The sequence below is a fragment of the Rattus norvegicus genome, chromosome 3 (genome assembly GCF_021556685.1).
Source record: "Rattus norvegicus strain SHRSP/BbbUtx chromosome 3, alternate assembly SHRSP_T2T, whole genome shotgun sequence".
In the NCBI taxonomy this organism is placed as follows: Eukaryota; Metazoa; Chordata; class Mammalia; order Rodentia; family Muridae; genus Rattus; species Rattus norvegicus.
Genome location: NC_141536.1, coordinates 122,960,216 through 122,986,660, shown reverse-complemented (window position 1 = coordinate 122,986,660; position 26,445 = coordinate 122,960,216). Strand labels below are relative to the sequence as shown.

Here is a 26,445-nt window from a genome sequence, read left to right as displayed (position 1 = left end):
GTTGATTTCAATTTGAGAAAAGTTCTGTCTTCCATGGTAGCCTTGAAATCCTAAACATAAGCAAGTTCTGTGCTTCAGCATCCCAAGTAGCTAGGCTATGTGTGTACCCCAAAAAAATTATTTTGGGTTAAAACTAGGTAGACTCAGCTAAGGGATCTCATTGCATTTTAGCCATCATTTGCAATAAAAAAGAAAATACCATGAAGAGAATATTACATGACAAATAATACTTGTCTTGATTTTCCCATTAAAAGGAGAAGAAAGAAATGTGAAGGTTTGAGGTTGTTTGAGAAAATTGAAAAAAAAATCGTTTTCTGGGGGTTGGGGATTTAGCTCAGCGGTAGAGCGCTTGCCTAAGAAGCGCAAGGCCCTGGGTTCGGTCCCCAGCTCCGAAAAAAAGAACCAAAAAAAAAATCGTTTTCTGGCTCCCTGCAGTCTGGGAAAGGTCTGACTGTGGACGTTTAAAACCCACCTTAAAAAGGATGTCTGTACACATTGCTTTTCCGTGAGTTATTATTGGTTCCTGATCTTCACCTTTTCCATCCCAACAGTCAAGTTCCACACACCTAGGAACACAGATTACAACACTGAGCCCTTAGCTGGAAACCTCACACAAAGTCACGGAGACCTCAAATAAGTCACTTCTTATAGGTCAGAAAACGGAATGTGTAACATGGGTGCTCCATGGGTGTGTAGGTCAAAACTACATTTTAATACTCAAATTGGCATCATCGAAAAGGCCTTGGGTGAGAGACTGGATAATCCCAGTTTTTTTATAATTTTTTTCCACATTTTTTTTTATAATTTTGATTTTGTATTTTGGGCAGTGGTAAGGATTGAACTAATGACCTTGAACAGGCTAAGCAAATGCTCCACCAACAAATTAGATCCCCAAGCCTCTAAATTTAAATAAAACTAAATCTAAAATGATCTATAACTTAATATGGCTTCTTAAAATATCTGTTTTTTTTCTGATTTTGATGTTTTTGAGGTTCTATTTTAAAATCATAGTAAATAAATGTCTTTTGTCTCCTGGGATAACTGAGTCCTTCATACAATAGTGATTGTTCTCACTCATAGTTAGAACATAATCTATTAAAGGAAAATGTAGATAACCTTTTCATGATGATTACTATTTATGATTTCAGAGAAAAGCAAATTATAATAGTCTTCCCTTATCCATGGCTCAGTTAATTGCAGTCAACACTGGTTGGGGAATACTGATGGCAAAGTTCTAGAAATAAGCAACTTCTACATTTAACAACCACCGTGAGAGTTGTGCATTGGCACCACTCACTCTTCAGGTGAGCATCCTGCCTATGATTGCATCAATGCAGGGCCCAGCACATCACCCTGTATTCACTACCACATGTAAGCCATTAGCCGACTTCCCTGTTATCAGAATACTGTAGGACTATACTGCTTGTGTTCACAGAGCCCTTCCTTTCATAATAGCAGTACCACGGTGAAAGGCAGCGAAGCCGCCAATGTTATCACAGCACATCCTTGGACAAATTTTAGTATCGGTGTTGTTAGACTCTCTGTGCCTAATTTGTAAAGAGAACTTCATCACAGTTATTGATATATGGGGAGGAGGCATAGATCTATAGAATTAGGTATGAGACATTGCTTCACAGAGTCACCGGCCATCTTGGAATACTGGGGATCCAAGGGCTAATGGCAGGACAACTGTACATGTAACAGCACCATATACAGATAAAGCAGATTGCCACGTTGATTTACAGACCTGCAACCAGCCAGGAGGACTTGTCGGTACATTTCCACTGAAGACTTTCCGCCAAACTGCCGGCCGGTGAGATAGGTGTTGTGAGAGGAACTGATGAAGTAATGGGCCAGGGGGTGGTCCATCTCCTGGTAAAGTTCTAAGCGATCTAGGAAGACGGGGGCATTTTCATCTGACATGAGATATCTGCAGAATCCATCACTGGATATGAGGCCTGGGGAGGAAGGAAATCTGAATGGCACTGGGGCTCTGAAGCTGCACACTTACATTTTGCTCAGCCTAGTTGAGGCAGACTAAAAACAGAAGTAACTTCATAGTCTTTCCCAAGACTTGTACCTTTCAGAACTTAAAATATACGAATACATATTACAAGCAAAACAAGACAGTCTATAAATATCCTCCTTTCGTATCAGTAGCAGCAGATGTTTCCAGTTGTACGAAGGAAGAAACTATGCTAAACTAAACCATGGTGAGGAGGGATCTGGGGGCCTCTGGCTCTGCTATGACCACCTTTGCCTTCTGCTGCCTGTCTCCTGGTCTCTCCAGCAAAGTGGGGAGAATGCTAGCCCACCTGCCTCCCAAGATCACCGTGACTGGTAACTTGGAAATATCTGTAGGAGGTGTGGCATTAATTCTAAGTCACTGGGATTTTCATTCAACCAAAAACAGGACCTTTCCTAGGAATGGCTGCCTCTCCAAAATTAAACAACAATTTTCACAACTGTCTGGCGGTAACCTGTAGACCTGGTGAGAAACATTCCTGAGACACATGGCTACTCTCACTTCAGCCACTCAGATGGGGCAGGGCCCACATGGCAAGCACAGAGCGAATAGCCAACGTTTCACAAGCACTGGCAGCCTCTGCCCTTTGCTTTTTTCTTGTAACTATTTGCAAGTCGTGGAAGCAGTTTCACACCCACAGAAAAGCTCTGATGATCACTTAAAACATTCGTTCACTCTAACACCAAATACTGCTGAGACACTGGTATAGATGCAGAAAACTGTCCACTTTTACAAAAAAATAACATACTATGGCTAAGGGAAATAAATATACAAAGATGAAAGCTACAAAAGCATACTGGGATCCTGGTTTAGGTATGTGGCCAGGGGGTTTGTAAGGACACACACAGGCATGGGAACGGACCACACAAACAGGAGTGGGGTTTCCAGGTGGAAGGATGAGCAAATGCAGAGATCTTAATGCCGAAGTATATGTTCTCGATCCACTCAATGAATGTAAGGTAGAGTGAGCAGCATCCTGGGAAAGTGGTGGGCAATGATGCTGGAGGGAGCCAAAGGCTGCATTCACCGGGTTTTGTGTTAAGTACTTGAGATTTTATTCCAAGTATGCTGGGAAGCTCTGGTGAGGTGGAAGAGTCCAACAATAGCATCAAACAGTGTTCTAAATGGCATTCTCTGGCCACTATGTGATGCACAGTACTGAGTAAGGGGTCAGGGGATAATTCAGAAGGCAATTAGCATTGCCCATGAGAGTCACTGTAGGCCTGAGCGTCTGAGAAGCTGAGAATAGAGAAGTGGATCTCATGAGTTTTGCTAATGGATCATAAGTGATGTGAAAGAATTCAAAACTACAGAGGGATTCCAAAGGTTCTAGCTTGGAAAGCTAAGTGAGTAGTGCAGCATTTTATAGGCTGGGAGAGGGCTGTCAAGAGGGAAATCAAAATGTGCTGTACACATCCCCATACAATGTGCGGATGGACAGGCCCTGGTTTATGGTAGAGATTAGGACTGGAAGGCTACTCTGAAAGTCACGTGCATACAGAAGAAACTGAAAGCTACTGGCCTGCAGACCATCCCCTCTCTAAGCATAGAGCAGTGAAGAAACTGAGGTCTAGCACTGGGTTTTTAAATACTGAAAGACAGTATTTGGTGACTCTATGAAGGATTCTCAAGGGTATAAACCTACATGGAGAAATGCTGAGCTGTAAGAGAGGCACATTTTCTACTTTATGACCTACTGTCCCAGTCCCAAAGGAGCTGTAGGTATCTAACCTCCTATGGGGAGCGTCTTTTGGGCTGTGTTCCCTCAATGACCAAGTTAAGACAGGCTTTCATTTTCTGTCCTTTGTGAAAGGGAAGCTGTGTTTTTAGGTGGTGTCAGTTATAATTAGACTTTAGGTCTTGAAAGATCTTGAGAAATAACAAAGACACACATAAATCATAACATCACATTGCCAAGGAACTGCTCTGCTTCTTTCCTTTGAACAAACAACAACTGCCTTGGGAAGTGGCGGGTCTTACTCACTTTTTGAATTCCCAGTGTTACAGTTTGAATGTGAAATGTTCCTCACAGGTTGATATGCTGGGACACCTCATTCCCAGTAGGTGGCACTGTTTCGAAAGCTGTAGAACAGACTATGTCTGCTTGTTAGCCCTGCTATAGCCTGCCTCACACTCCCGACACCAGGCCTTGCTGCCATGACAGACGAAAAGTTCCTCAAAATGGGAACCAAATGAAGTCCTTTCCCCCACTGAGTTGCTCCCGTCAGGTATACCTGGTCACGAAGGTAAGAAAAAGCTGCTCACAGCAAATGCTATGGTATTGCTTCCTGCTTCCAAGTGGCAGGCTTGCAGGCATGCCCCTGCTGCAGGGATGCCCTGCTGTCTTCTCCACATTTCCCCTTTGACTAATGTTTGAACACCATATTGTTTCCAAAACTAAATGAAGGGGCAAAGATCCAGCGGTATGAATAACTCATGGACACAATTCCTGACTAGTTAATTTCCTATTAGTGTCTTTAATCTTCCAATCCAGGCTGTCAAACAAGGAGGCAGAGAGCACACCAAATTACATACTAAATTTATCAAGTTTAGCAAAACAAAAGGGAGAAAAGGAAAATGCAGAGTCTTATGTGACAGAAATTCTTTTGAAAGACCGTGCAGCGAGACTGTCTTTTCACACTATGCAAAATTAAAACTTGATTTATAAGCATACACAGGGACTGTCATCTCGTAATGTGTTTAACATGATACATTCAGTAGTAGTGTACTTCAGACAGCGTGGACTCACTTGATAGAATATACAAATTGAGTTAATTTAGGAGCAGGAAAAGGATAAATTACTAGTCTTTAGATCTACAGTGCTCGAAAGCATTTAAGAGATTTTAATTAAAATTCAAGGGTTTTAAAGGCGGTATACTTTTTCTGTCTTAACGAAAATGAAATTTAATTGAAGCTTCTCCTTTGTGTTACCTTTTTTCTTCAACTCTTCATCAGGTTCATACATCTCAATGATCTGCATTGCTCTTTTAGCATCATAAAACGGGAATAAAATTTCATTCAGCCGAGGATCTCGCTGATGCTGTGATGAGAAAATAACTCCATTTAGGGCCTCGCTCCTCATCCTTGAAACACATTTCAAAGCATATAATTTGTAAAACAAGATACATCTAGACTATTGTGTTTATAACCACAAGGATCAGATTTAGCAGCCTTCCTGACTCTCTCCCTAAATAGTCTTCAGGAAGTCCTTATCTGGACTCTCTCTGAGGGAACCTGAGTGTGTACTTCTCCTGATTAAATGTTGAGCGACACACAACAGAGTGGGGATGTCTGCGCACCGGCTCCTCCTTCTGCTCACACAGCTGTGGTATAGGGGCGACACTGGCCACAAATATGTGTAAAAATGAGAGCAACGGATCTTTATGATATTTACAAATTTAGTACTGTCTAGTTTTAAAAAGTGAAAAAAATTAAAATAAGCAACGAGGTCATATACTAAGAGGCCCAAAGCCCCAAACAGTAACAGCAAAACCTCTAAATGTCAGAAAAAGTAAATAGTTTTTATTCTATCTTTCTCTAATAATGAGAGGTTCTTAAGCAGTCTGAAAACTATATTTTCTTGAGCCTACAGTTTTCTAAAAAGCTGTAATTGTAACGGTGAAAATTAATAAGAACAGAGTACTTAGAAGTATATTTTAAAAAGTCTTGAAATTAAAAAGCAATGGCTCAGAGCATCTTCACTCTCAAGCTGAACTCACTTTGCTCTAGAACCCCGAGTAGAGTGTGTGGAAGACGGCTCTTGTGGAAGCTGCTGACATCAACCTTTCCTAATAAGGACACAAGATGTTTCTTGTATCACATGTCCAACACATTTTCTGTAATGAGGACACCCCAACTTCCTAGAATTGTGAGAAGCCTGTTCGCTATTTGTGTGTGTGCGCACGCATGTGCGCGTTTGAATGTATGTGCCTGCACAGGTGTCTGTGCCTGAGTGTATGTGCTTGAATGTGTGTGTGTGTGTGTGTGTGTGTGTGTGTGTGTGTGTGTCTGTCTGTCTGTCTGTCTGTCTGTCTGTGTCTGTGTCTGTATACATGTGCTCACACATCATGGCAAATGTCTGGAAGTCAAGGGTCCATTAAACATCCTTATACTTCACTAAGGATGACAGGATTGCATTGTCCCTGGTTATCCCTCAAAGGCAAACTTTTCTGGAGTAATGACCAATAAGCAGATGTGACCAAGAACTGGTCAATGAATAGTATTTTGGCAACAACTCTTTACCCAGATGCATGCACAGATTTTGCACTATTATTAGGAAGATGCTTAGAAGCAACTGTTAAGGTTCTGAAAAGAAGACCCTGTGCAGAACAATACCTTTGGCCAATGGATTTTAAATGCTAAAACATAGACATGTCTAGGCATTGCCTTGTCCTATTTAGTTAAGAGTGTGAAAGGGACAAAATCAATATCTTTTGATGGACTATCAAGACGAAGCATGCTTCTTCTGTAATATTAAAGAATTCTCGATTATGCCCTGTATATGCTCAAACTATTACACTAACAATAGCAGGCCTTGGTTCTGGAGAGAATGGTGCTGAAATCTGTGGAGAAAGAGAAACTGATGTGGACAGGGGGGTGCCAGTCACGTGGAGACATGCCGCACCCTTTAAGGATCTGATGCACCATGCAGCACACGCCAGGACTCAAGGGGGCGAGAATCCATCCTGGGGTGAGAAGAATCGTTTAAAAGCATTCAGACAAATGAAACCTCAACCACTCTAGAAATCCCCCACTCCATAAACAATAGCACTAAAGAAGACGGGTAAGGGATGGTAAGGGTTCTTTTCACAACCCAGCATAGCTACACTCACAGCTCCCTTCTGTAGCCTCCCTAGTAAGATTAACAAAAGTCACAGTTGAGCATTTGGAACTTAAGAGGAATGGTGAAGCAAATCCATGTGGCTTAAGAAGTGCAAGGAAAAATGGGATACAGCCATGGGAGAGGAAATTGATGGGAACAGTGGGAGAAGAGAATTCAGACATACCTGGGTGTTTTACACACAGGTACATAAAAACACGGTGATGCTTAAAATGTGCTCTGTGTGCGGCGGTGGCAGCATTACTATCACGTGGGAGATTTTAAAGAATGCAGACTCTGCGAGCTTCTCCTCAGATCTACTGAACCTGGCCCTCAGGTGAAACTAGGCACTATTTCGGGGAGGGGGAAGGAGGGCTAGCATACTTTCCAGGTGATCCTGACTTGTTCATTTTGAGGTCCTGCTCTAAGACGGAAGGCGGATCTCAATTGATACAATGCTCGCCAGCCCTGTGGGCTTAATCTCCGATGCTGCACAGATCGGGTGTGGTGATATTTGCTGTAATTGCAGCACGTGGAAAGCTGAGGCAGGAGGATCTGGAGATGAGGGGCATCTTATGCTCTGTAGTGAGTTGGAGGCCAGCCACAGGAGACCCTCTCTCAAAAAAAAAAAAAATAAGAAGAAAAAAAGAAAAGCAAAAAGCATTGCCTTATCCTGTAACTGCATGCATTTTTAATACATTTGTATATCCATGACAACAAAAGCGAAGCAAAACAAAACAAAAAAGCCCGAATACATAAGTTCTGGAAGGTAGGAATAATCATTTGACCAGTGCAGCTAAATAAGCCTTTACCTGTTAAAATGAAATGAGAGGACATCATACTCATAAGGCCATCCGTATAGCAGACTGGATAGCCAGGGAACACAGCGCATATTAGCACTGGCTACCTAACGGTTACAGTCTCAGCAAAAGAGCTTTAAGTGTACACAAAAGTAAAACTCCAATTTGACCTGCTCAGCCAAATAATAGAATCTTTTCTTTCCCCCCAAATTTTCACATTTTAAAAGGCATGGTCTTTTACAGCATGGTCCCTCTGAATAATTGAGAGGTGGGAAAACGAAAGGTAAGGTTTGCATCACTGCATCCCAGTAAGGAACAATGCTAGATACAGCACATCATACTATATTCAGCTAACCTCAGAGTAACGGGTACAGAAGAGTTCAAGTTAGAAACAAGCACATCCAGGAAGTTTCTTCACAGCTCGGAGAGAACTTCAGCTTACAATCAGATAAACAACACACCCAGGATATTCACTTCTTGGTACCCTGCGCTTTGCAAAATGAGCTTCTAAATAGCCGTTACGAGTAGGTCATGGAAAACTGTGGCCACATAAATGAGATCTGTTATGGACAGTCTCCACACCTCTGTCCTTACAGAGAAAAGGTGTCAATGACCTTATTACAAATGCACTGGGAGAGATAGATGGTGATATAATATAATGATATACTATATTAATGACAGCATTTCAAAAATGATATAGAAAGTAATCAAATAAAAATCAGCAAGGATAGGCACACTCATAGAATGAAATACTCTCCTCTCTTTCTCTCTCCTCTCCCTTTTTCATCAAAAAATAAAGATATCATAAAGAGAAAGAGATTTGGGGAACTTTCTTACATAATTCCAACTACAAAAGGGGAAAATGAAAAAAAAAAAACCAGCTTCAATGCTACTGTGATCAAAGGATGTGGTGATGTGGGGCAGGGTTGTAGATAACAAGTGGTCTGAAATAAATCTGTTTTCCTTACTCTCACCATATGAGACCCAGTTCCTCTTTCTTATTTTGCTTTTGTCCTGCCCTCCATTCTATAAGCCCTTAGTTATGTGTGCAAGTGAAACAGAAATGGAGGTGATACTGAAATCAATGTAGCTCATTAGCAACTGGGAAAAGAATCTGAAACCACTGACTCCAGAGATGGCGATTAGTCCTGGGAATTACAACTAAGCCGGGAGTAGAGCCCGACACTGGCAGCTCCCAGCACATACTTCCATTGGCTCTTCCTGACTCCCGCCTGTTAGTTCATGATTTGGGCAAAGAAAGATTCCATTTACCCACTAGATAGAACCCAGAGACAGAGTGTTAGTGAAAGTTTGGATGTGAGTAGTGAACTTGTCTGACTAAATTCTTCACGGAGAATACGGTATTGTATGTATGTATATATGTATGTATGTATGTATGTATGTATGTATGTATGTATGTAAGCATGCGTGCATATTGTTCAACTTCTCTCCGATTCCACTAAGCACTTCAAGGAAGAATCCTATTAGCCTAGACAGTGCTGCCTAAACTTCCATGTGTACAAGTTAGCTGGGCAGCTTGTCAGTGACAGATACCAGCTTGGTGCATCTGCATTGTTAACGGGCTACTAGGGGACGCTAATGCTATCTGTCTAGGGAATCAGACTCTGGTGATCTATGACCAAGAGGCCCTGGAAAGCAGGTGAGAAATGAAACCAAAGCTATCACTAAGGGAAGGGGCCACATAACCTACATGGTCGGTAACCAAGCAAAGGACTAAATCTTTCTGTCCCTCCCACCTCTTGATGGTAGAAGTTAGTATACTAAACAGGTATTTACAAAGAAGGGGCAAGATTTACAGGCTGGAAGGTGGTGGGAGCCAGCGTGTCACTGGCTAATAGAAAGGAGATTTCTTTCCCCCAGCCAATTCTAGGTAATTAACCTTGTTGTATATGCACCTTTTGGTTTCTGTTGTTGCTACAACTGGTTCTCTAGTTAACTGGATGGGTGTCCAAGCTGACTGTTTCTGCCATGGAGGTATAACAGTCTGCCCTAAAATCTGCAGATATGGAGGCCAGGGCCTTGCCCTTCCAAGTGTTCCTGGTTCTCTCTTCTCTTGCCGCATGATGCTGGGTCCCATGCAGCAGTGAAACTGCCTATTAAGGCTACGAGGCTGGGATGCTTAGAAAACATTGAGGTCTTATTATTTTTCAGGGTCGCAGACCTTTATCTTCCAATCCCGCTTGCTTTCCTGAAGAGCTCTGTCTCCTTGCCTCACAAGATGTGAAGTTGCCCTGCCTAAAGCTGTCTTGATTCTGGAGAAATTAACAAGATAAAAGGAGAACTTCACATAGAATGTGCAAGACGCTGGCAGGGGGTGGAGGAGAAGGAATGCTGTAGGGGGAAAGAGATATTTGGAGATGATGCTTTGATTGAAATCCCAGGGCATGAACTTAAAGGCAATCTACAGAAATCTAGAAACGTACCAACTCCACTGGTCTCAGCCACAGTCAAAGTGTCTCCTTGCTTAAGGAGAAGCTACATGGCAGGGGGAAATATGAAGACCACAGGGATGGATGACTGTTCACAGGACCAGTGACGGGAAAGGCCTGCCTTGGAATAAAGAACGTGGATGGCAAAGCCAGAAAAGTATGTTTTCTTTAAATACTCCAACGTAAAAATAAAAGCTTACAGGTTTTACAAGTTAAAAAAAAATTAAAAAGTCTTTAATACTATGGAATTTGTTATTAGATAGACAAAGGAAAGCTCTCTGTAAGAGGAAACGAAGCCTTCGAGAGCCTGCAAGAGGCAGCACCTATCCTTCAGAGTCCAGAACTGGTCCTGAACCACAGCGAGACATGCAGGAGGAAGCATGAGCTTTGTAGATGGCTGTCTCAGGAACTGATGGCGTGGTAAAGCCTTCCCCTCTCTCCCAAAGCATCTTCTTCCTGGAAAGCTAGATTCCTGCCCATCTCGCCAGATTTAAGATGCTCAGTGCACCAAGGTCCATGAAAAGGGGAAGGGAAACAAAACAAGCAACGGAGAACAGAAAGGAAGAAAGTGAGAACCGTGCAGAAGAATGTGGATACGATCTGGGTAAAGACTGCGTACAAACACAGGGTTCGACGCCCATGGGGCAGTGCGCCGGAGAGACCTAAAACCGTTTTGAGTAAAATAAATACAGTATTGCCCTCAACGGATCCCTTAAAGGTAGAGAATCTGTGTGGATATATGGAGTGCATTTGTGCTCGTGTTAACAGTTTCTGATATGTTGCCTTATAAACTGGAAGCCAGTGAGCCGCCCAGATCATGAAGAGAAGACCTTTGCCAAAGGTGTCGTTTGTTCCTCTAAGGCTGTAAGCCGGAGACTGTTCTCTTTTCTAAGGCACCAGGTGGTGTCTAACATGATGCTTCCTTTGCCATCTCTCTGCTGAGGACTGAACTGAAGGCTTCACATATGCTCTGTATGTCCTGCCCCATTAATCTCTCCTACCACCCTTCTCTTTAGGTTCCGTGGTTAGAACTTAAATGCTTTCCAAACAAGACTGCACTGTCTACTCCATACTTAAATTTTTCTACCTTTTTACGTGTTTTGGAGAAAAGGTGAAATTTTTCTTTTCAGATTAAAAAGAGCCTCTGTGGATTTTGCTAAAAAAGAGTTTTTGCACATGAAAAGAAAAAGCTCATTTTAGTTATAATAATGAAAGTTTTGACCTTTACTTGTTCTGAAATATCTTCCTTGTACTTAAGTAAATCTTGCTAGCCAGTTTTAGTTGCTAAATGAATCGTGTTCTAAATTCAGCTCTGAGCTTGTTTTGAAAATAACACGTAAAAATTTAACCTGCAATCTAGTTGGCCTAACACTATAGTTTTACCGAGGAGTGAAAGTGTCAAATATTCAATTTAAACCTATGTATTTTTCTTACATGCAATCCATTAAAACGCAAAAATACAGGTTTCTAGTTCATGCAAAGGTATGAGGAAAAGTTAGCAATGGAGAATCCAAATACAGTGTCATAAACTCAATCCATTCTCTATTCATAAGATCAACAGAATCAAACTACCTTAAAAACCATCTTGCAAAATCAGACACATTCAATTGAAAATACATTACAAATTTCACACATACACACAGAACCAGAGCGTGAGACCAACAGGAGGTGGTGTGCAAAGCCAGCCCGGAGGGAGCACGTGGACACACAGACAGCAGCTGATTTTTGCACCTGGTCAAGCCATCATGGAAAGATCAGCAGGTCAGAAGCAAAGCCAGGAGGGGGTGTGTGACGCAAGCATGCAGTGAGGACACTGGGGAGGCAAGCCACTGCACACAGACTTATGGAGTTAATGTATGAAAAAGCTTACTTCGTTTAGAAAGCTCACTAATTGGTCTACCGTTAAATAATCAGTTTTGTCTCCATTGCTGAAAAGAAATGTATTAGAAAAAGTAAGTTTTTGTATATGATGCTACAGCAGGTACGATTTACATGTTGACATTTGTTGATAATCCTAAACTCCTTTTCTAACCTGAATACTTGGAGTAGTCAGAGACTGTAGTGGAGGGGGTGAGGGGTGGATGCGAGGAACTCAAGAACAATGACAGCAGCAAGGTAACATTCCCACTAGGTCACAGAAGTTGATGGCTATATATGCAATTCTTTAGCATTATCAGGGGACATTCCTCCAAAACCAACATGTAAGTCATCCATTTGAAATAACGGGAATGAATGAACTTCTCAACAATGTATTCACATTCCAAACCGAGTCTAGTTAGTTCACATACTGGGTTAATACCTAAAGGAGCGGGTTAAAATTGTAGGTAGTTAGTAAAGCCAATGCCGGGGAGGGAAACGTTCCAAGTGCTGTAATTAATCTCTGTCAAGGTTTCTAAAAAACTCAGAGTGGGCTTCTACGCCAAGAAACTGAGGGGTGAAAAATGTAACCCTGACTAGGCCTAGCACTAGCAACATAGGTTAAACATTACAACAAAAATGGTTTCAATTTTTACAGGGATGAAGATAGTAAGTACTATATAACACTTCCTCGTAAACTAGAACTTACATTTTTTTAAAAAGATCTTCTATATCTGTCCGAGGACAAATCTTCTGTGTCAGTTCATAGAACTTTTCATAGGTAAATGCAGCAGGTTCAATTTCATCATTCTGTGAAGAACAAAAGGACAGGCATTAAAAAAACATCTTCTTGGAGAGTTGCAATTGACAAGGTCCTGGGCACACAGGGTAACCACAGCATGTGAAATATGGTGTCCCTGGTTGTCATGATGGAATGGGTGATACATGAGACACTTGGTGACACCTGCCTCCAGCACAGCTTTCTCTGGGAAATCCCTCATTGACCAAATACACAAACATTTTTTTAATCTCTCCTTGAGGAAAGAGAGTGAGTGCTCCAATAGAGGATATGGGATAATCAGACCCAATGTTTAATTACACTTATTTTGTGAATTTTTAGAGGATCATAAGGGGCTGGCGCAACCAATAATTTACCTGTCACACTGCAATGTAACTTTCAAACAGGACTTAAAAAGAGTCAGAGGCATAAGTCTTTCTTGCAGTGTAAAAATTAATTTTAATGACTTGAATATGAAGGGACATGAGCATAAATGGATGGGAGAGAAAGGAATCCTTCACGAAACCGTGCAAGGCTTTCTTGAGGAACTGAATTTATTAGTTAATAATTCATGCTGATGCTATGCTTGGTTAAGGCAGCGTGACTGGGTATTCTAAAACAGGCTCCATAAACTGTACAGAGAACAGCTGCCTGTCCTTTCTTTTTCTCACCTTAATAAAGTTGAAAAAAGTCATTTTGAAGTGAACAAGTTGGATTTTTAGAACACTTGTCAGGTGACAGGTGAAAGGAAAGGAAGAAAACTAGCTGTCCTCTATGTCACTGACAAACTGAGGTCAGCTTAACACAGTCACCGGGCTTACATATACCCGCATGAATGAACAACCGTGAACACAGACTTTGAAGTGTACTTAAGTCAGTCAATACCTTTCCACTGGGGAGACCTAATTCCTTGAGTGCTTGAAAGATCACCTTTTCTGTTTTCCCTGATGCGAAGGTTCTAGTAATACTGGAGCAGGAGAGAAAGAAAAAGACTGAGTTAGTGCTCACTCTGCTTTCTCTGACGCAGCAATACAAATATGTTAGAGATGGCGGGCTAAAGGGGAGGAAAGGAATAAAGCTACCTCTTATTTGACGGGGCTTTTCAATTCCCAAGCTTCCCTCTGGTTACAAGGGTCAACTCTGTCACTGGTGAGAATCACTTCTAACGTAAGAGGTCCCATTAGGTGCTTGTCACCAAGTGGGTGTTGGACAAATGTAATGATACATTCGAATCCTGAGAAATGGCGTTCTTCAGAAAAACTGACATGGTGGATGGTGCAGTGGTTCTAACGGTTTGTGAGTGAGGCCCACACTTGGGGAAAGCAGTAGCCACATAGAACTCAGATGGACTTGGCCTGTGACTCTTCCTCTTGGCTTGTGTGTTTTCCAGTGACCCAGTACCAAACATTTTTTAACTGTTTTTATCTAAGCACTTTTAAGATACCCTGCCATGCTAGACAGCTAATGGCCTGGGACTTTACTGTGAAAGTAATGGGGAAGGACCTAGTTAATGATTTCATCAGACTCTTGGTACTTCCTAGGACATAGTGTTTCTGAGTAGCTTTTTAACTAGTGAGTACAGGGAGCATCGATGCTAGTCACATTTGATTCGTAATGCCTTAACGGTCAAACTTCCTTAAGTAAAAAAAGGAAGAGAGCACCCCCCCCCCCATGAGAACTATGTTGAAAACACTTAGAATGAAAATTGCTGAGTGGCAGAGATCAGAGGACATTTGGTATCCAGACACCACGCACACAGTCTTGCTTTGTCTACTCGGGTAACTTACTCACTCCCTGATGAGAAGCCCGGGTTATGAGTTACTATGATTTTTTGAAAGGCTGAACTCTGAGGGCTAGACTTCACTTGAAGATGAAGGTGGCTTTCACCTGTGACATGTGGCTTTTCAATGGAGCTTTAGCGTCTCACACCCTACTTTCGCATAGTACGCTCAGCATTTCTGTTTGGTCAACGTAAGCACTGAGAGCCAGCTTCTCTTGGTGTGAGAAGGAGCCACTTCAGCTGCAGGATACAGCTTATCAAAACAGACCCAGAGGAAGGAGATTTACATAAATGCATTATGATGCGTCCATTTAAACCATTATTGTTTTATAGTAGGCCCATGAAGACGTCTGAGAAGTACATTCAAGTGTCCTTGAGACAGTTCCATTCAAGTATAAGGGAGCCCGACAGTGGCACCCAGCTGTGTAGTCAGACCAAGTACATGGATAATGGGATTCTAGCATAGAGGTGTTATGACTATATTTTTCTCAAGTTTTGAGAGCTAAGTTCAACTTTTAGACACTGACTTGGGGTAGATGCCATTTAACATTTCAATTTAATGGCAATTGGCAGTGTGTCTTTCTTTACAAAATGACGCAACGAGAAAATAACTGTGGCTCCACAGCAAGGTGAGGTATCTGTAATCAGGAGGGAAAACTGGACGCAACAATCTCGGGGTTCTCCTAGACAACTCAAGGCTGCTGGGTTAAAAGGCCTGGTTATAACACAGTGAAAACTAACCGCCATGGCCATGAGACAGCAGATATAAAGCCCGAGCCAACTGCCTAAATCAGAACTAAGGCACCATGGGAAGTGAGTCAAGTAAAGAAAGCAGTCTTTTGGTGAGTGCTTGGCTGTGTGCCAAGAAGCAGAACTAAGATCAAGAAGGTCAAGGAGCAAGGAGATGGGGGAGAGAGAGGAGAGAGGTGCAGACTTCTCAAACATGAGGAGGGTTGGGCTGGACAGCCTGAAGACACCTTTGCTCATTGTACGTAAAAAGAGAACTTCAGAATGGAAAATAGCCACAAGGGCATTAATCAGACTATTTCCCTAGAGCAATGTCTGTTTCCTTTGCTCCAGACATCTTTCCAAATCATTATTGAGTCTGAAAATTTTATCTACTGTGATCTGGAGGCTAGAGAGGGAATGCTCATTCTTTGGTTTCCAGCACTTTAACCAGAGTCTTGAGAACAGTGTGCTGATAGACTGTGTCATCATCATAATCTCTATATAAGATGTTCTCCACTTTCCTAATGATCTGACCCTTTAATACAGTTCCTTATGCTGTGGTGACCCCCAACCACAAAATCATTTTTATGCTACTTCATAACTGTAATTTAGCTACAGTTATAGATTGTAGTATAAATATTTTTGGAGGTTTGCTAAAGAGGTTGCAACCCAAAGGTTGAGAACCAATGCTCTATATAATTCTCTGACCAAAGACATCTGCTTAATGCTTCAAGGTATCATGTGCTCAGTGAGGGTTGGTTTATTTATTTATTTATTTATTTATTTATTTATTTATTTATTTTTTATTTTTAAAAACAGGATCTAGAGCCTAGAATGGCAATGAACTCCCTACAAACTTGCCATTCTGGGATTAAGGGTGGGTACAATCAAACCTGGACTTATAGAAACCAAGGACTTGGATACACTAGGCAAGCCCCCCACCAAATAAGCTACACCTCAAGTTTCTCAATGAGATTTTTATCCAATCAATATAAACTGTGGCTCCTTCCCTTAAAGAAATTTACAAAGCCAAGCATACTGAGGTTGTACTCAGCCCTACCACAGGGCTGGCTAAGTTCCGTATTCCAGGCTACCCTGCAAATGACTAGAGAACGTGAGCCTAGAACGCAAAGGGAGTCCACCTCTTTGCCCATAGGAGTTCTTCGATGCTTCTGAGAGTTCTGAACACTGACTTCTGACACCGTCCCAGGAGACTCCTAAAGTGAAGGAGCAGAGTACAGCCCTCTGTAGGGTGCTGCAGCCTCAGGACCAGAACAGACGGATCGTGCAGACCAGGTTGCCAGTATTATTATACGGAGGCTCTTGGCCTCTACTTTAGTAGTCCCTCTAGTCACTGCTCAAAACCAAGTAGATCTCCACCACCCAACCCTCTAGCTGTAGGTAGTGTTCCAGTGGCAAGTGTGTGAGACGTGAAAATGCCTTTCAGAGAACGGACTAAGTGTGAGGACGAGCTGTAGCAAGCTGGTGAACTTGAGGGAAAGGCAGAATGCGTAAGGCAATTTACATAAAAAGCAAAGACAGGAGGGAGGCAAGGAGTGAGGCTCCCTTCAGTGGTCATCCCTGCAATTTCCTGGGTATTATATTTAGGTTTAATGTTCAACAGCAGAAGCCTTTCGCAAGCTGAGCAATGACTATGAAGCCGGATCCCTTTTATAACACAATGTGTACTATGTTAATAGTTTCCATTTTAAAACCCTAAAATGTTGACGAAGAAATGACATTTTTAAAAGTGTTTACCCTTCACATCCATTAAAACATTGAGAACAATTTCTACCTAATCCTTGGCAGACCCATCTACCCGGAGAGTTATCCCCCTTTCATTGGCTTGGGATCAATTTTACATCAGTTCTAATGAACTGCCCCAAGTCACAGATGTCTTGTGTTATGGACCTATTAATAATGACATGTGCGTATGCGAACACACACACACACACACACACACACACACACACACACACACACACACACACACATCCATGACAATGCCAAAATATCTAGGCCATTTCTAGAAGGGTTGTGGTAATGATTTCGTATGTGAACATGCTGGACAGGGATCCACAGAACCTCAGTAGGCCTCCAGCTCTGTGGTATGACAGCATGGTGGGAGAAGGGAAACTAGTGAAACCAGAACTACTGGTTAGAAGTTCTTGGATCATAATATTGTGTTGCACTAAGTCCATTTTCCAAATCTTATGGAAAAAAATAAATGAAGCATAATATAGTTCCACCCCAAACACTGCCACACATACTCTGTCCCCCACAACAGCAAATCTACTCTAAGTACGGGCATACTCTTGTCTACCTGACAAGAGTCCTAGGGTGATTTGGGTAAGATAAGATAAGGATCTTATCTTTCAATAAGATAAGGATCGTTCTGAATGTCTTTGGGAACAACTACCAATCAGGCCACCCAGAGGGTTTTTTTTTTTCTTCTAAGATTTATTTATTATCTACAAGTACACTGTAGCTGTCTTCAGACACATCAGAAGAGGGCATCAGATCCCATTACAGATGGTTGTGAGCCACCATGTGGTTGCTGGGATTTGAACTCAGGACCTCAGGAAGAGCAGTCAGTGCTCCTAACCACTGAGCCATCTCCAGCCCCCCTTTTTTTCCCCCAGAGGGGTTTTAATAAGCGTCTAAACCTGACTTGTTAAGAAAAAAATATTATTGAAAACCTCCCCTCCCTTGAGCAGTAACAAGGCAGCAAAGAATCGTACATGTGGATTTGTTCAGCGTCACAGTAACTGCATGTGATCTGTGACCTGGTAGGTGTGCGTGAAGGTTGAATAAAAGGGATACTGCACAGGGTCATTCTTACGCCATCAACATATTCCAGCCTCTCATAAGTAAGCATCGCAGACACATCAGCTGGACACTTAGGTTCACAAGCCCCACGAACTATGAAATGGGCCAAAATGATGGTGTCTAGGATGATTCTGGCCTGTGTGACGGTGTGAAGGGGGTATGGAGACATTTGCACAGGGGCACAGAATCAAGGCTCTGGTATAGAGTGGAGTATGTAAACGGAGAAGCAGGATAAGAAATCTGGAAAGGGCCAGGTCCCGCAGCTCAATGATATCCACCCATTCAAATGCTCTGCTCTTGTGACTTGTTTGTCTTGCGTGTTAGAGATGGGTCAGTCCAGGACAGCAGCACTCTTCTGTGCTTTGTGGCTTTACAAGTCTGTGCCTTTACTGAAGTCCCTCTCCAGAGTCAACGTCAACATGAACTTGAGTAGAGAAATCTGGGAAGAGGGGCTTGGGATGCAGGGAGTCTGTGTTTGCTCCAGGTTAAGTCACATTAACTCCTGGCTTCATGTGGGTCTGAGCCAGGCTTCTTTGACGTCCATGAAGGCTTACATAAACATCAAACAATATGACCCTAGAGAGTTTAGTCAAGAATTCCCATAGCTACCCTTACAAGCCCTTACAGCTACACACAGACCATTAGCAGAGCCTAAACTGTGAAAGGAACTGAGAGGCAGAGAAGAGGGATGCGTGGGGACTCCTCCCGGGGTGAAACGCATCAGAGCTATTAAAGAGCATATGGGCAGGAAGCTATGGATAAGCCAAAGACTGTGGTGTATTGCCGCAGCCACTGAATTTAGGCAAAGCCCCACCTTCTCTGGGGACCAGATAAACAGCGACCTTGAATGGGGCAGTGCTGGCCAGAGGGCACGGACCTGCCAGAAGACCAGAGTACTGTACTGTCACAGTAGGGATCCTGAAAGAGGGAGGGGGGAGTTGTTGCTCAGGTTGGGGGGGGCACCTGATATAAATCACGAAAGCCAGGTGATTGACAAAGATTAAAATTCGGTGCTACAATCTTCAGACATTCTTTACCACAGTTACTGCTTGCTGTGCTGGGGAAGTTACAACTTCCATGCATGATTTTTACAAACTGAGCCACTTAAGGGCAGAAACTAAACTTCCGAAAATACCTTGAAGGCAAAGAGCTTTTGTGGTGATGTCATAGCAGGGTGGGTCTTTGGTTTGATTCGGTGAAGGTGATGCTGAGAATCACGTGTCTGACTTACCTCCTCACTGGGATTTTGCCACTTGTGTTGGTCAGAAAGGCCAGTTTCATCCAGCTGAAAAACAAGAGCGACACTGCCTCAAAACTACCAGCAGCAGGTCCCACAGCCCCTGCTCAAGCTCACTGACAACTTCAGAGAGAAGCTTCTTCGCTCAGAACACCTATTCTAAAACTCAAATTATTATGATACGAATTTAGGGCCCTCAGGTTTTAATATACCCAGTAACATTCGAATTTAAGACAAGTTAACTACTATTTTAATGTGTCCTGGCAACATTTGACTGCATATTTACAGCGAAATAGCCACATCTGAAATTCAAATTGAACTGAGAGGCCTATGTTTTAAAATCTGACACCATTAGGGGAATTAGACCTTGGACATTTGCACTGAGCAAAACACATTTGTCTATGCTTGTGCTGTTCTGCTCTTCATTAAAATGTACAGGTAATAAACGAAACTGTCTAGCCTTAGGCCAAGGACCAACGGGGATTTGCCAGTCCCAGCGTCCAAAGTTAGGGTGGACAATGAGTGGGAGCCTTCCTTCATCTTCAACCCCAGAGAAAGGCTCAGAATGCTTGGTAACTCTGCCTTGCCCAAGTTCTCAGGACATGTGGGGAACCAGAACATTCCAGAACATACTGGAATAATCAAGATTGTTCTCAGCTAATGACTCTTAGTCCTACTATTTCTAGTCACTAACAGTCTAACAATTTCCAAATTATCATGGCTCTGGGAAAGTTTCTATCTTAAGTTCCAGAAGCACAAGTTGCTATTTTGTTTGGGAGGTGTTTTAGGGACAAAAGGAGGGAGGGAGGCAGAATGGGCAGGGAGCTGGCTTAAGCAAACTTGTGTTTCAACTAGTTTTACTGGTTTTTATAGGATATATACCGCTCTTGAGGAAATACGGGCTGGCGCTGTTACCCCATTTGAATCTGTTGTGGAAATAGGAGTATAATCTCCCAGGCATGGAGACTTCCATTTAGCAGAGACTCATCCTCTGGACAAGTAAGCAGGTCCGTACCCTTGCTAAGCAGCCTGTGGCTGCGTGAGCAGTGGCTCCTTTGCCCAAAGATCTGGTGTCTGCATATTGGACATTCAAGTGTAAGTACGATCCATTGAACCCAACACCCAAAGTCACCCACATTCACTAGGTTCTCTTTGAGAACGGATGTACAATGACTCGGAGGAAGGAAATGAAGCTTAACAGCAAATAGGAAGCCTTCACAACTCCTTTCCACCAAGGATGCCAGACACTGGGCCAGGCACTTTCTGACTGCATCCACATGGGAATCTGGTTCGAAAATGGGGACTGTGAGGCTAAAGATCTGCTCAAAGTGTCAAACGAGGATTGACAGCCCGGAGTCCATACAGTTGGTACCTGCTGGCCATCCACGATGAAAGAGCAGCGAGTGCCTAAGGAACTGGCTTGTTGGCCCATTGAGCAGGGTGACGGACCACTGGACCACTCTCCTGGTGCTAGGGTCTCACTGTCAGAGATGGAAGCTTACTTCCACAAGCTTATCTGCATCTTCATCATATGCTCGTCTTGGTACCTCACAGCTATGTGTCATCTGCTGTCACTATGAAGCCACAGTACAATCTTGCAGCTGCGCACAATTAACAGACCACTGCTTTTCTGTGATTTTTACTTGAGAACCATGCATTTGACCCAGAAATGTATCTGAACAGGGTGACTGACAGTGTAATAAGCCACTTGGGACTCCAGGAACAGTGACCTGCACTAAGAGCTTCAGATCCCGACTGAACCATTGACTGAAATTTCTAAAGAAATAGTAAAGAACCCTGACCACATATTAAACAGGAAGCAGTATCCTTGGGGCACAGGACTTTGTGTTTTACTTATGCAGTGGATGCTTTTCTAAAGGCTTCTCTTGACTGTATCTCTAAATTGTCAGTTTCTTGCAGTGGAGACCTGAGGTACCCTACAACTCATCCTACAAGCAAGGCATGCAAAGCTATCCATGGAGTTTAGGAGACAAAACAATACTTGATACCTTTTGTCTGTTCCAGGTCTTGTGATGAGGACATCACACGTGCCTTGCTATGTGGTTTAAATGCAGGTGGAAGTTGGTCAACTTCCAAAGTCAGAGGTTCAGAGGGAAAGTTGGACACTGGCCTGATCTACATGATGCAGTGCTCCCCTCCTAGTCAGAACACTTACTCAGTAACTCCTTAGAACAAAAGGCATTGCAAACAAAACTCACTGTTTCTTGAGGCATGTCATCGGACTGACGTTGTTTGCCCTGAAGTTGTGAATGATTGATCTCAGGCCTTCTACCCATTGCTGAAAAAGGAAGAAAAAGAAAAAAAAATGTCCACAGTGAGCAGTCTTCTGTAGCCAGGTACAGGTTTTTTTTTTTTTTTTTATTAGACAGCCCATCTCCTCTGTGTAATAAAACTACAGACTCTTCTTCTATGCCCTCCTGCCACACAGGCTTCTACATCCTACACGCTTGTATTTTATTCTTTAATATGCAGCTTTCATTTTTCCCATTAAGTTAAATGTGGCATCTGCAATGCCATAAAAGACTGGGTTGCCTCTAAGGGAAGCCACCCACCGGCTGGCCTGCTAAGCTTCCTACTTGTGGCCTGTTTAAATGGAAGCCTTATTATCTTACTTGCTCAGCCTTTCGTAAGCCATGCTGTGCAGTACACGCTGATACATTTACCTCTTCCGTTTCAGAGGACAAACGTGACGAGGCCCCTCACTGCAGTGTCCGGCTAACTCCATCTGGCCTGCTTACATAGCTTACCTGTTTGTCTTTTCCAGCAAGGCCTTAAAAAGTAAAAGATTCCTTGCCTGCTGCCCCAGTACCCAGAGCAAGCAGGGATATGTGCACATAACTTCTGTATAAGGACGTGAACCTCAGCTTCAGTTCATACCATCACTCCATGGGTTTACAAGGAAAAGTGAAGACAGATTAAGCATGACGGGAAGGAACTTTGGGTCTGTAAAAGGGCATTTTTCTAGAAAAGGTTAGTCCATGAACTGAGGCCAACACTGGCCCTGGATCTAAGGTCTGATGCTAACGAATGCCATAAAAGAATGGCACATTGTTGACATGCTTTGCAGACAACTGGTGCTTGGGAAGAAACAGACCTAAGGCTCCTCCCCAGCCCACTCTTTACCTCCTTGGGGTTGTAGCCACTGCCAAGAGGAGAAAGAGATTTTGGAATAAGAAGTAACACGAATGTGAACGCCACTGTTGTTGATCCTAGGCTTCCTTAAATTCAAATTGAACGGAGCTAAAATCGGATGTCTCAGTTGACATTCCAGTGCTCCAAGGCCATGACGAGAACTCTAGGCAGTGTCCTGAGAGTGCCCAGGAGAAACACCCTTGTCATCCCGGAAGTTCCTGTTACGCAGCACGGCCCAATAGCACCAGGCTTCAAATCATTAGACAAGAGATTCCATCTCTGAAAACCCTGACCTCTATAACGGCGTGGTTTGGGTCTTGCTATTTGATGTCTTCTCATGTTAATTTTGGTAAAAACACACAGAACAGAAATGTTTCCGTCTCAGGGGCTTTAGCTGATCCTGCATGTCCTGCACCCATCACCCCATCTGTGCCTCTCCCTCTGACCCTCACTGGTTTGTTTCCTGGGTCTATGTTTTCTATTATGTTAAGTATCTCGAGCAAGAATAATCACACAGGATTTACCATGTTCTGACTGGCTTACTTCTCTAGGCATAAGGTTTTCATTTAACATGTCCAATTCTGCCTTGTTAAGGTGGAATTCAATTGTGTGGGCATGCCACGGCCCATCCATCCATTTCTTCTCTCCATGGACACCCGAGCTCCTTCGTTCTGGATACTGTAAATAACTGATACAAATTATTTTGCATAAATGCCCGCAGGCAGGACCACAGGACCACATGAGGATGCTTTCAACTTTTAAAGAAAATGCCGTTCTGCTTTCTGTGACAGCTCTGTCATCTTGCAAGTCTACCAACAGGGCTGAGGGTGCTAACTTCTACATCCTCACTGGGGCCATCCTGTTGGGTGTGAGGCTAATGGCTTTTATTGCCTTTGAGAGGTCCAGACATTGCTAACAGCTTTCTGACTGAAGAACTCTGAGAGGCACCTTTCCTTTTGCAGCTAGCAAAGGCCATTTTCTGAGAACCGCAAATAGCATCAAAGGCTTCAACAAACAGGTGAGGTCTGGGTACAGAGAGAGAAGCAAGAAACGAAATAGCAGCTTTAAAGAATTGCTTCATTTCTCATTACCAGACCTCTCTTCCTCTGTCAGGCTAAATATGGACTTGGCTCCCCGGAGATTATTGAATATCCTGTTACTGGCCTAACAAACCACAGCCCCACAGTTTCCCAGGAGCAGACAGAAAAAGCACAAATAATTTGGATGGCATTAACTGGGGGTATTTTTCTCAACCTGAAGGTTTGAGATATGTTCCAAAACACAGAACAAAGTCCACAGTTTCCTAGGGCACAGGAGGAGTGCCCGGTACAGAGAAACAACAGTTTTAGTTGTTTCTAGAAATAATCACCAGACACTGGGGGAGGGGAGGTATTTAGGTGGGTTTTTTTTGTTTGTTTGTTTGTTTGTTTTACTTTTGTTTTGCTTTGTTTTTATTTTTCTGTTTTGGTTTTTAAATAGCATTGGGGAAGACTCTTGTTCATTAGAATGCAAAGGTGACCTCCTTTGATATCACCACTCATGACAGAACACACCCGTTGCCAATGCCACCGCCGTCCCCAGGGCTAGCTCAGCACTGGGAGGGAGGCTGTGATGTGGGCAAAGGGCCTTAGAGTCACAGAGCAGCTTGCTTGGGGCAGGTCCCCATGTTGGGAGGTTTTCCCCCAATGGCTTATTCCATGCTCCCTGTGCAGTGAGGAACGCCTTTCAGATCTGCCCCAGTTCCCCTCAGGCCAGAGCACAGAGCATGAGTGCATCTCATGGTTCTTTGCAAACGGTAGGTAGCTCAGGGGCCAGCAGGTGTCAGTACAGTCCCATTGATTCTCTGATTATTTCCAGATTAACCGTTTTTAATGTGGCGACTTAAGATAAACCCGTTTGAAGTGCTGTCGATTAACTTGAATAATTTAGCAGCATGACACCCTTCGAGGTGTATCTCTGAGCCATCGGACAACAGATACGCCTTGGTGGGGACTTGGGCTTGCCCCAAGTGGGCACTTTCTGGTCCTGCTGTTCTGAGTGGACACACACAGCAGGGGCACCAGGCAACTTCACCAAAACAGGAAATAGCACTTGAATACAGAGAGGCCTGGCTTCCCCACTAAAGTCTCACCTTTCTTTTATATTTTAGTTGTATTTATTTTATTTGTGCTGAATATTGAAGCCAAAGCCAGGAGCATATTAAATATACATATTAGCACTGATAACCACTTTATTCTCTTACTCTTTAATCCTTTCTAATACGTTATAAATTAACTTGACCTATTGTATCCCTTCTCAGGAAAATGGAATCCTTGAGGAGTCTTGTGTAGGATTTCCTGGGCATTTGGGAGAGGGAGAGGGGACACTGGGCCTGGCTTCTATCACTCCTTGACCTGATTTTCTTCATGCAGACAGCCAGACATCAAGCATCCAGCTCCTGGCAAATGTCTGGGCCTTCCTCATTATGCGTCTGGCTGCTATAGAACTCTGGAAAACAGTCACAAACAAGAGAACCCCTCCTCATTCAGAGGATACAGAAACACACAATAACTGGACTAAACCCACAAGAATTTAGACTGAGTAGATACAGCAACGATTTTCCTTTAAAACAATGCTTCTCAACCTTCCTGATGCTGCAGTCCTTTAACACGGTTCCTCATGTTGTGGCCACCCCAACCATAAAATTATTTCGTTGCTACTTCAGAACTGTTATTAATCATAATGTAAATGTCTGTGTTTGTCTACTTAATCCTGTGAAAGGGTTGCTCGACCCCCAAAAGGGTCATGACACACAGGTTGAGAGCCACTATTTTACAAGGTGGTTACCTCAAGTTCAAGGTGAGATGGATCTACAAAGCTCCAGGACAGCCTGTGGTTTAGCTTCCTCCTCCCTTTTCCATGTCCCAGATCCCAGTCCAGCTCCTTCTAGAGTCCCCAAACCTCCTTATTCACCAGAGGAAACCACCCACAGAATTTCACTTCATTCTTCTGTCCCTGCCTTATATACTGTGGGGGTCCCACAGACTTGCTAGTTAAAGTAGCCAGGAGTGCCAGCCTGGGTTAAACCTTAAGAGCCTCCCATCCCTGGTTTCCCTCTCTTCCTCCTTTCTTCCTTCTTTCCCCTTCCCTCTCCTTTCATTCCCTCCTTTCAGGAACAGCAGCAAGATAACTTGGAAGTTATTTAAATGTAAATGATCATGATCATGTCCAACCTCTTGACTCAGTACACAGGCATGAGGACTCAGAAGATGGAGAACGGAAATCTATTTCTTTTTAATTTGGGGGGAGAGAGCGTGTAGCCTATGGTTTCATAAATGGAAGATGGGGGCTTTGCCACTGACCTACAGCCTCATCCCTCAGCAATGTGTTTCTCTCTCTCTCTCTGTCTCTCTCTCTCTGTCTCTGTCTCTCTCTGTCTCTCTGTCTCTCTCTGTGTCTCTGTCTCTGTCTCTGTCTCTCTCTCTCTCTCTCTCTCTCTCTCTCTCTCTCTCTCTCTCTCTCTCCTAGCCAAGGGGCAGCAGGGAACTTGTTAGAAATAGAGATTCAGGTGTCTTCTCATACCCCCTGGATCAGCCAGGTGAGTCTTGCATATTCATTTGAAATACACGATGCATCTAAAAGAGTAATAATTTCTCCCAATTTGCTAGACTCCCACTGCCCCATTCAGGAAGGTCTAGCTACGTTTGTTTTCTGTTTTACTTTATTTAAGCCATAATAAAATGCTATAATTGGGTAGCTTGTAGACAAAATACATAAAGTTCTCGTATTTCTGGACACTGGGAAGACTAGGATCGAGATACCAGCAAATGAGGTGTTTGGTGAGTACCCATGCTCTGCTTCAAAGAGGCTTACTCTAACCCAGTGATGCCTTATGGGAGGTCCTGAAAATTAGAAGAGTAGGAACCAAGCAGCCAGAAGGAACTACATATTAACTTGGGCTCTTCTCTGTTTATCTTTGTCCTGTTCCTTGTCAACCATGAGATGAAG

The 26,445-nt window shown here is 43.1% G+C and overlaps 1 protein-coding gene across 51 annotated transcripts in view; it reads right to left on the bottom strand.

The window, feature by feature from the left end:
- Plcb4 (phospholipase C, beta 4) overlaps positions 1-26,445 on the bottom strand; it is a 359,160-nt gene that overhangs the window by 62,043 nt on the left and 270,672 nt on the right. For 42 of the 51 annotated variants that reach the window (XM_087648851.1, XM_087648887.1, XM_087648845.1 and 39 more), the window contains 8 exon segments: positions 21,525-21,604; positions 19,300-19,353; positions 13,616-13,697; positions 12,662-12,762; positions 11,966-12,023; positions 4,958-5,066; positions 1,748-1,958; positions 473-566 (listed from right to left, as the gene is read on the bottom strand). In XM_087648851.1, coding sequence (XP_087504977.1) covers positions 473-566; positions 1,748-1,958; positions 4,958-5,066; positions 11,966-12,023; positions 12,662-12,762; positions 13,616-13,697; positions 19,300-19,353; positions 21,525-21,604 — 789 coding nt within the window. 51 annotated transcript variants of the gene reach the window in all.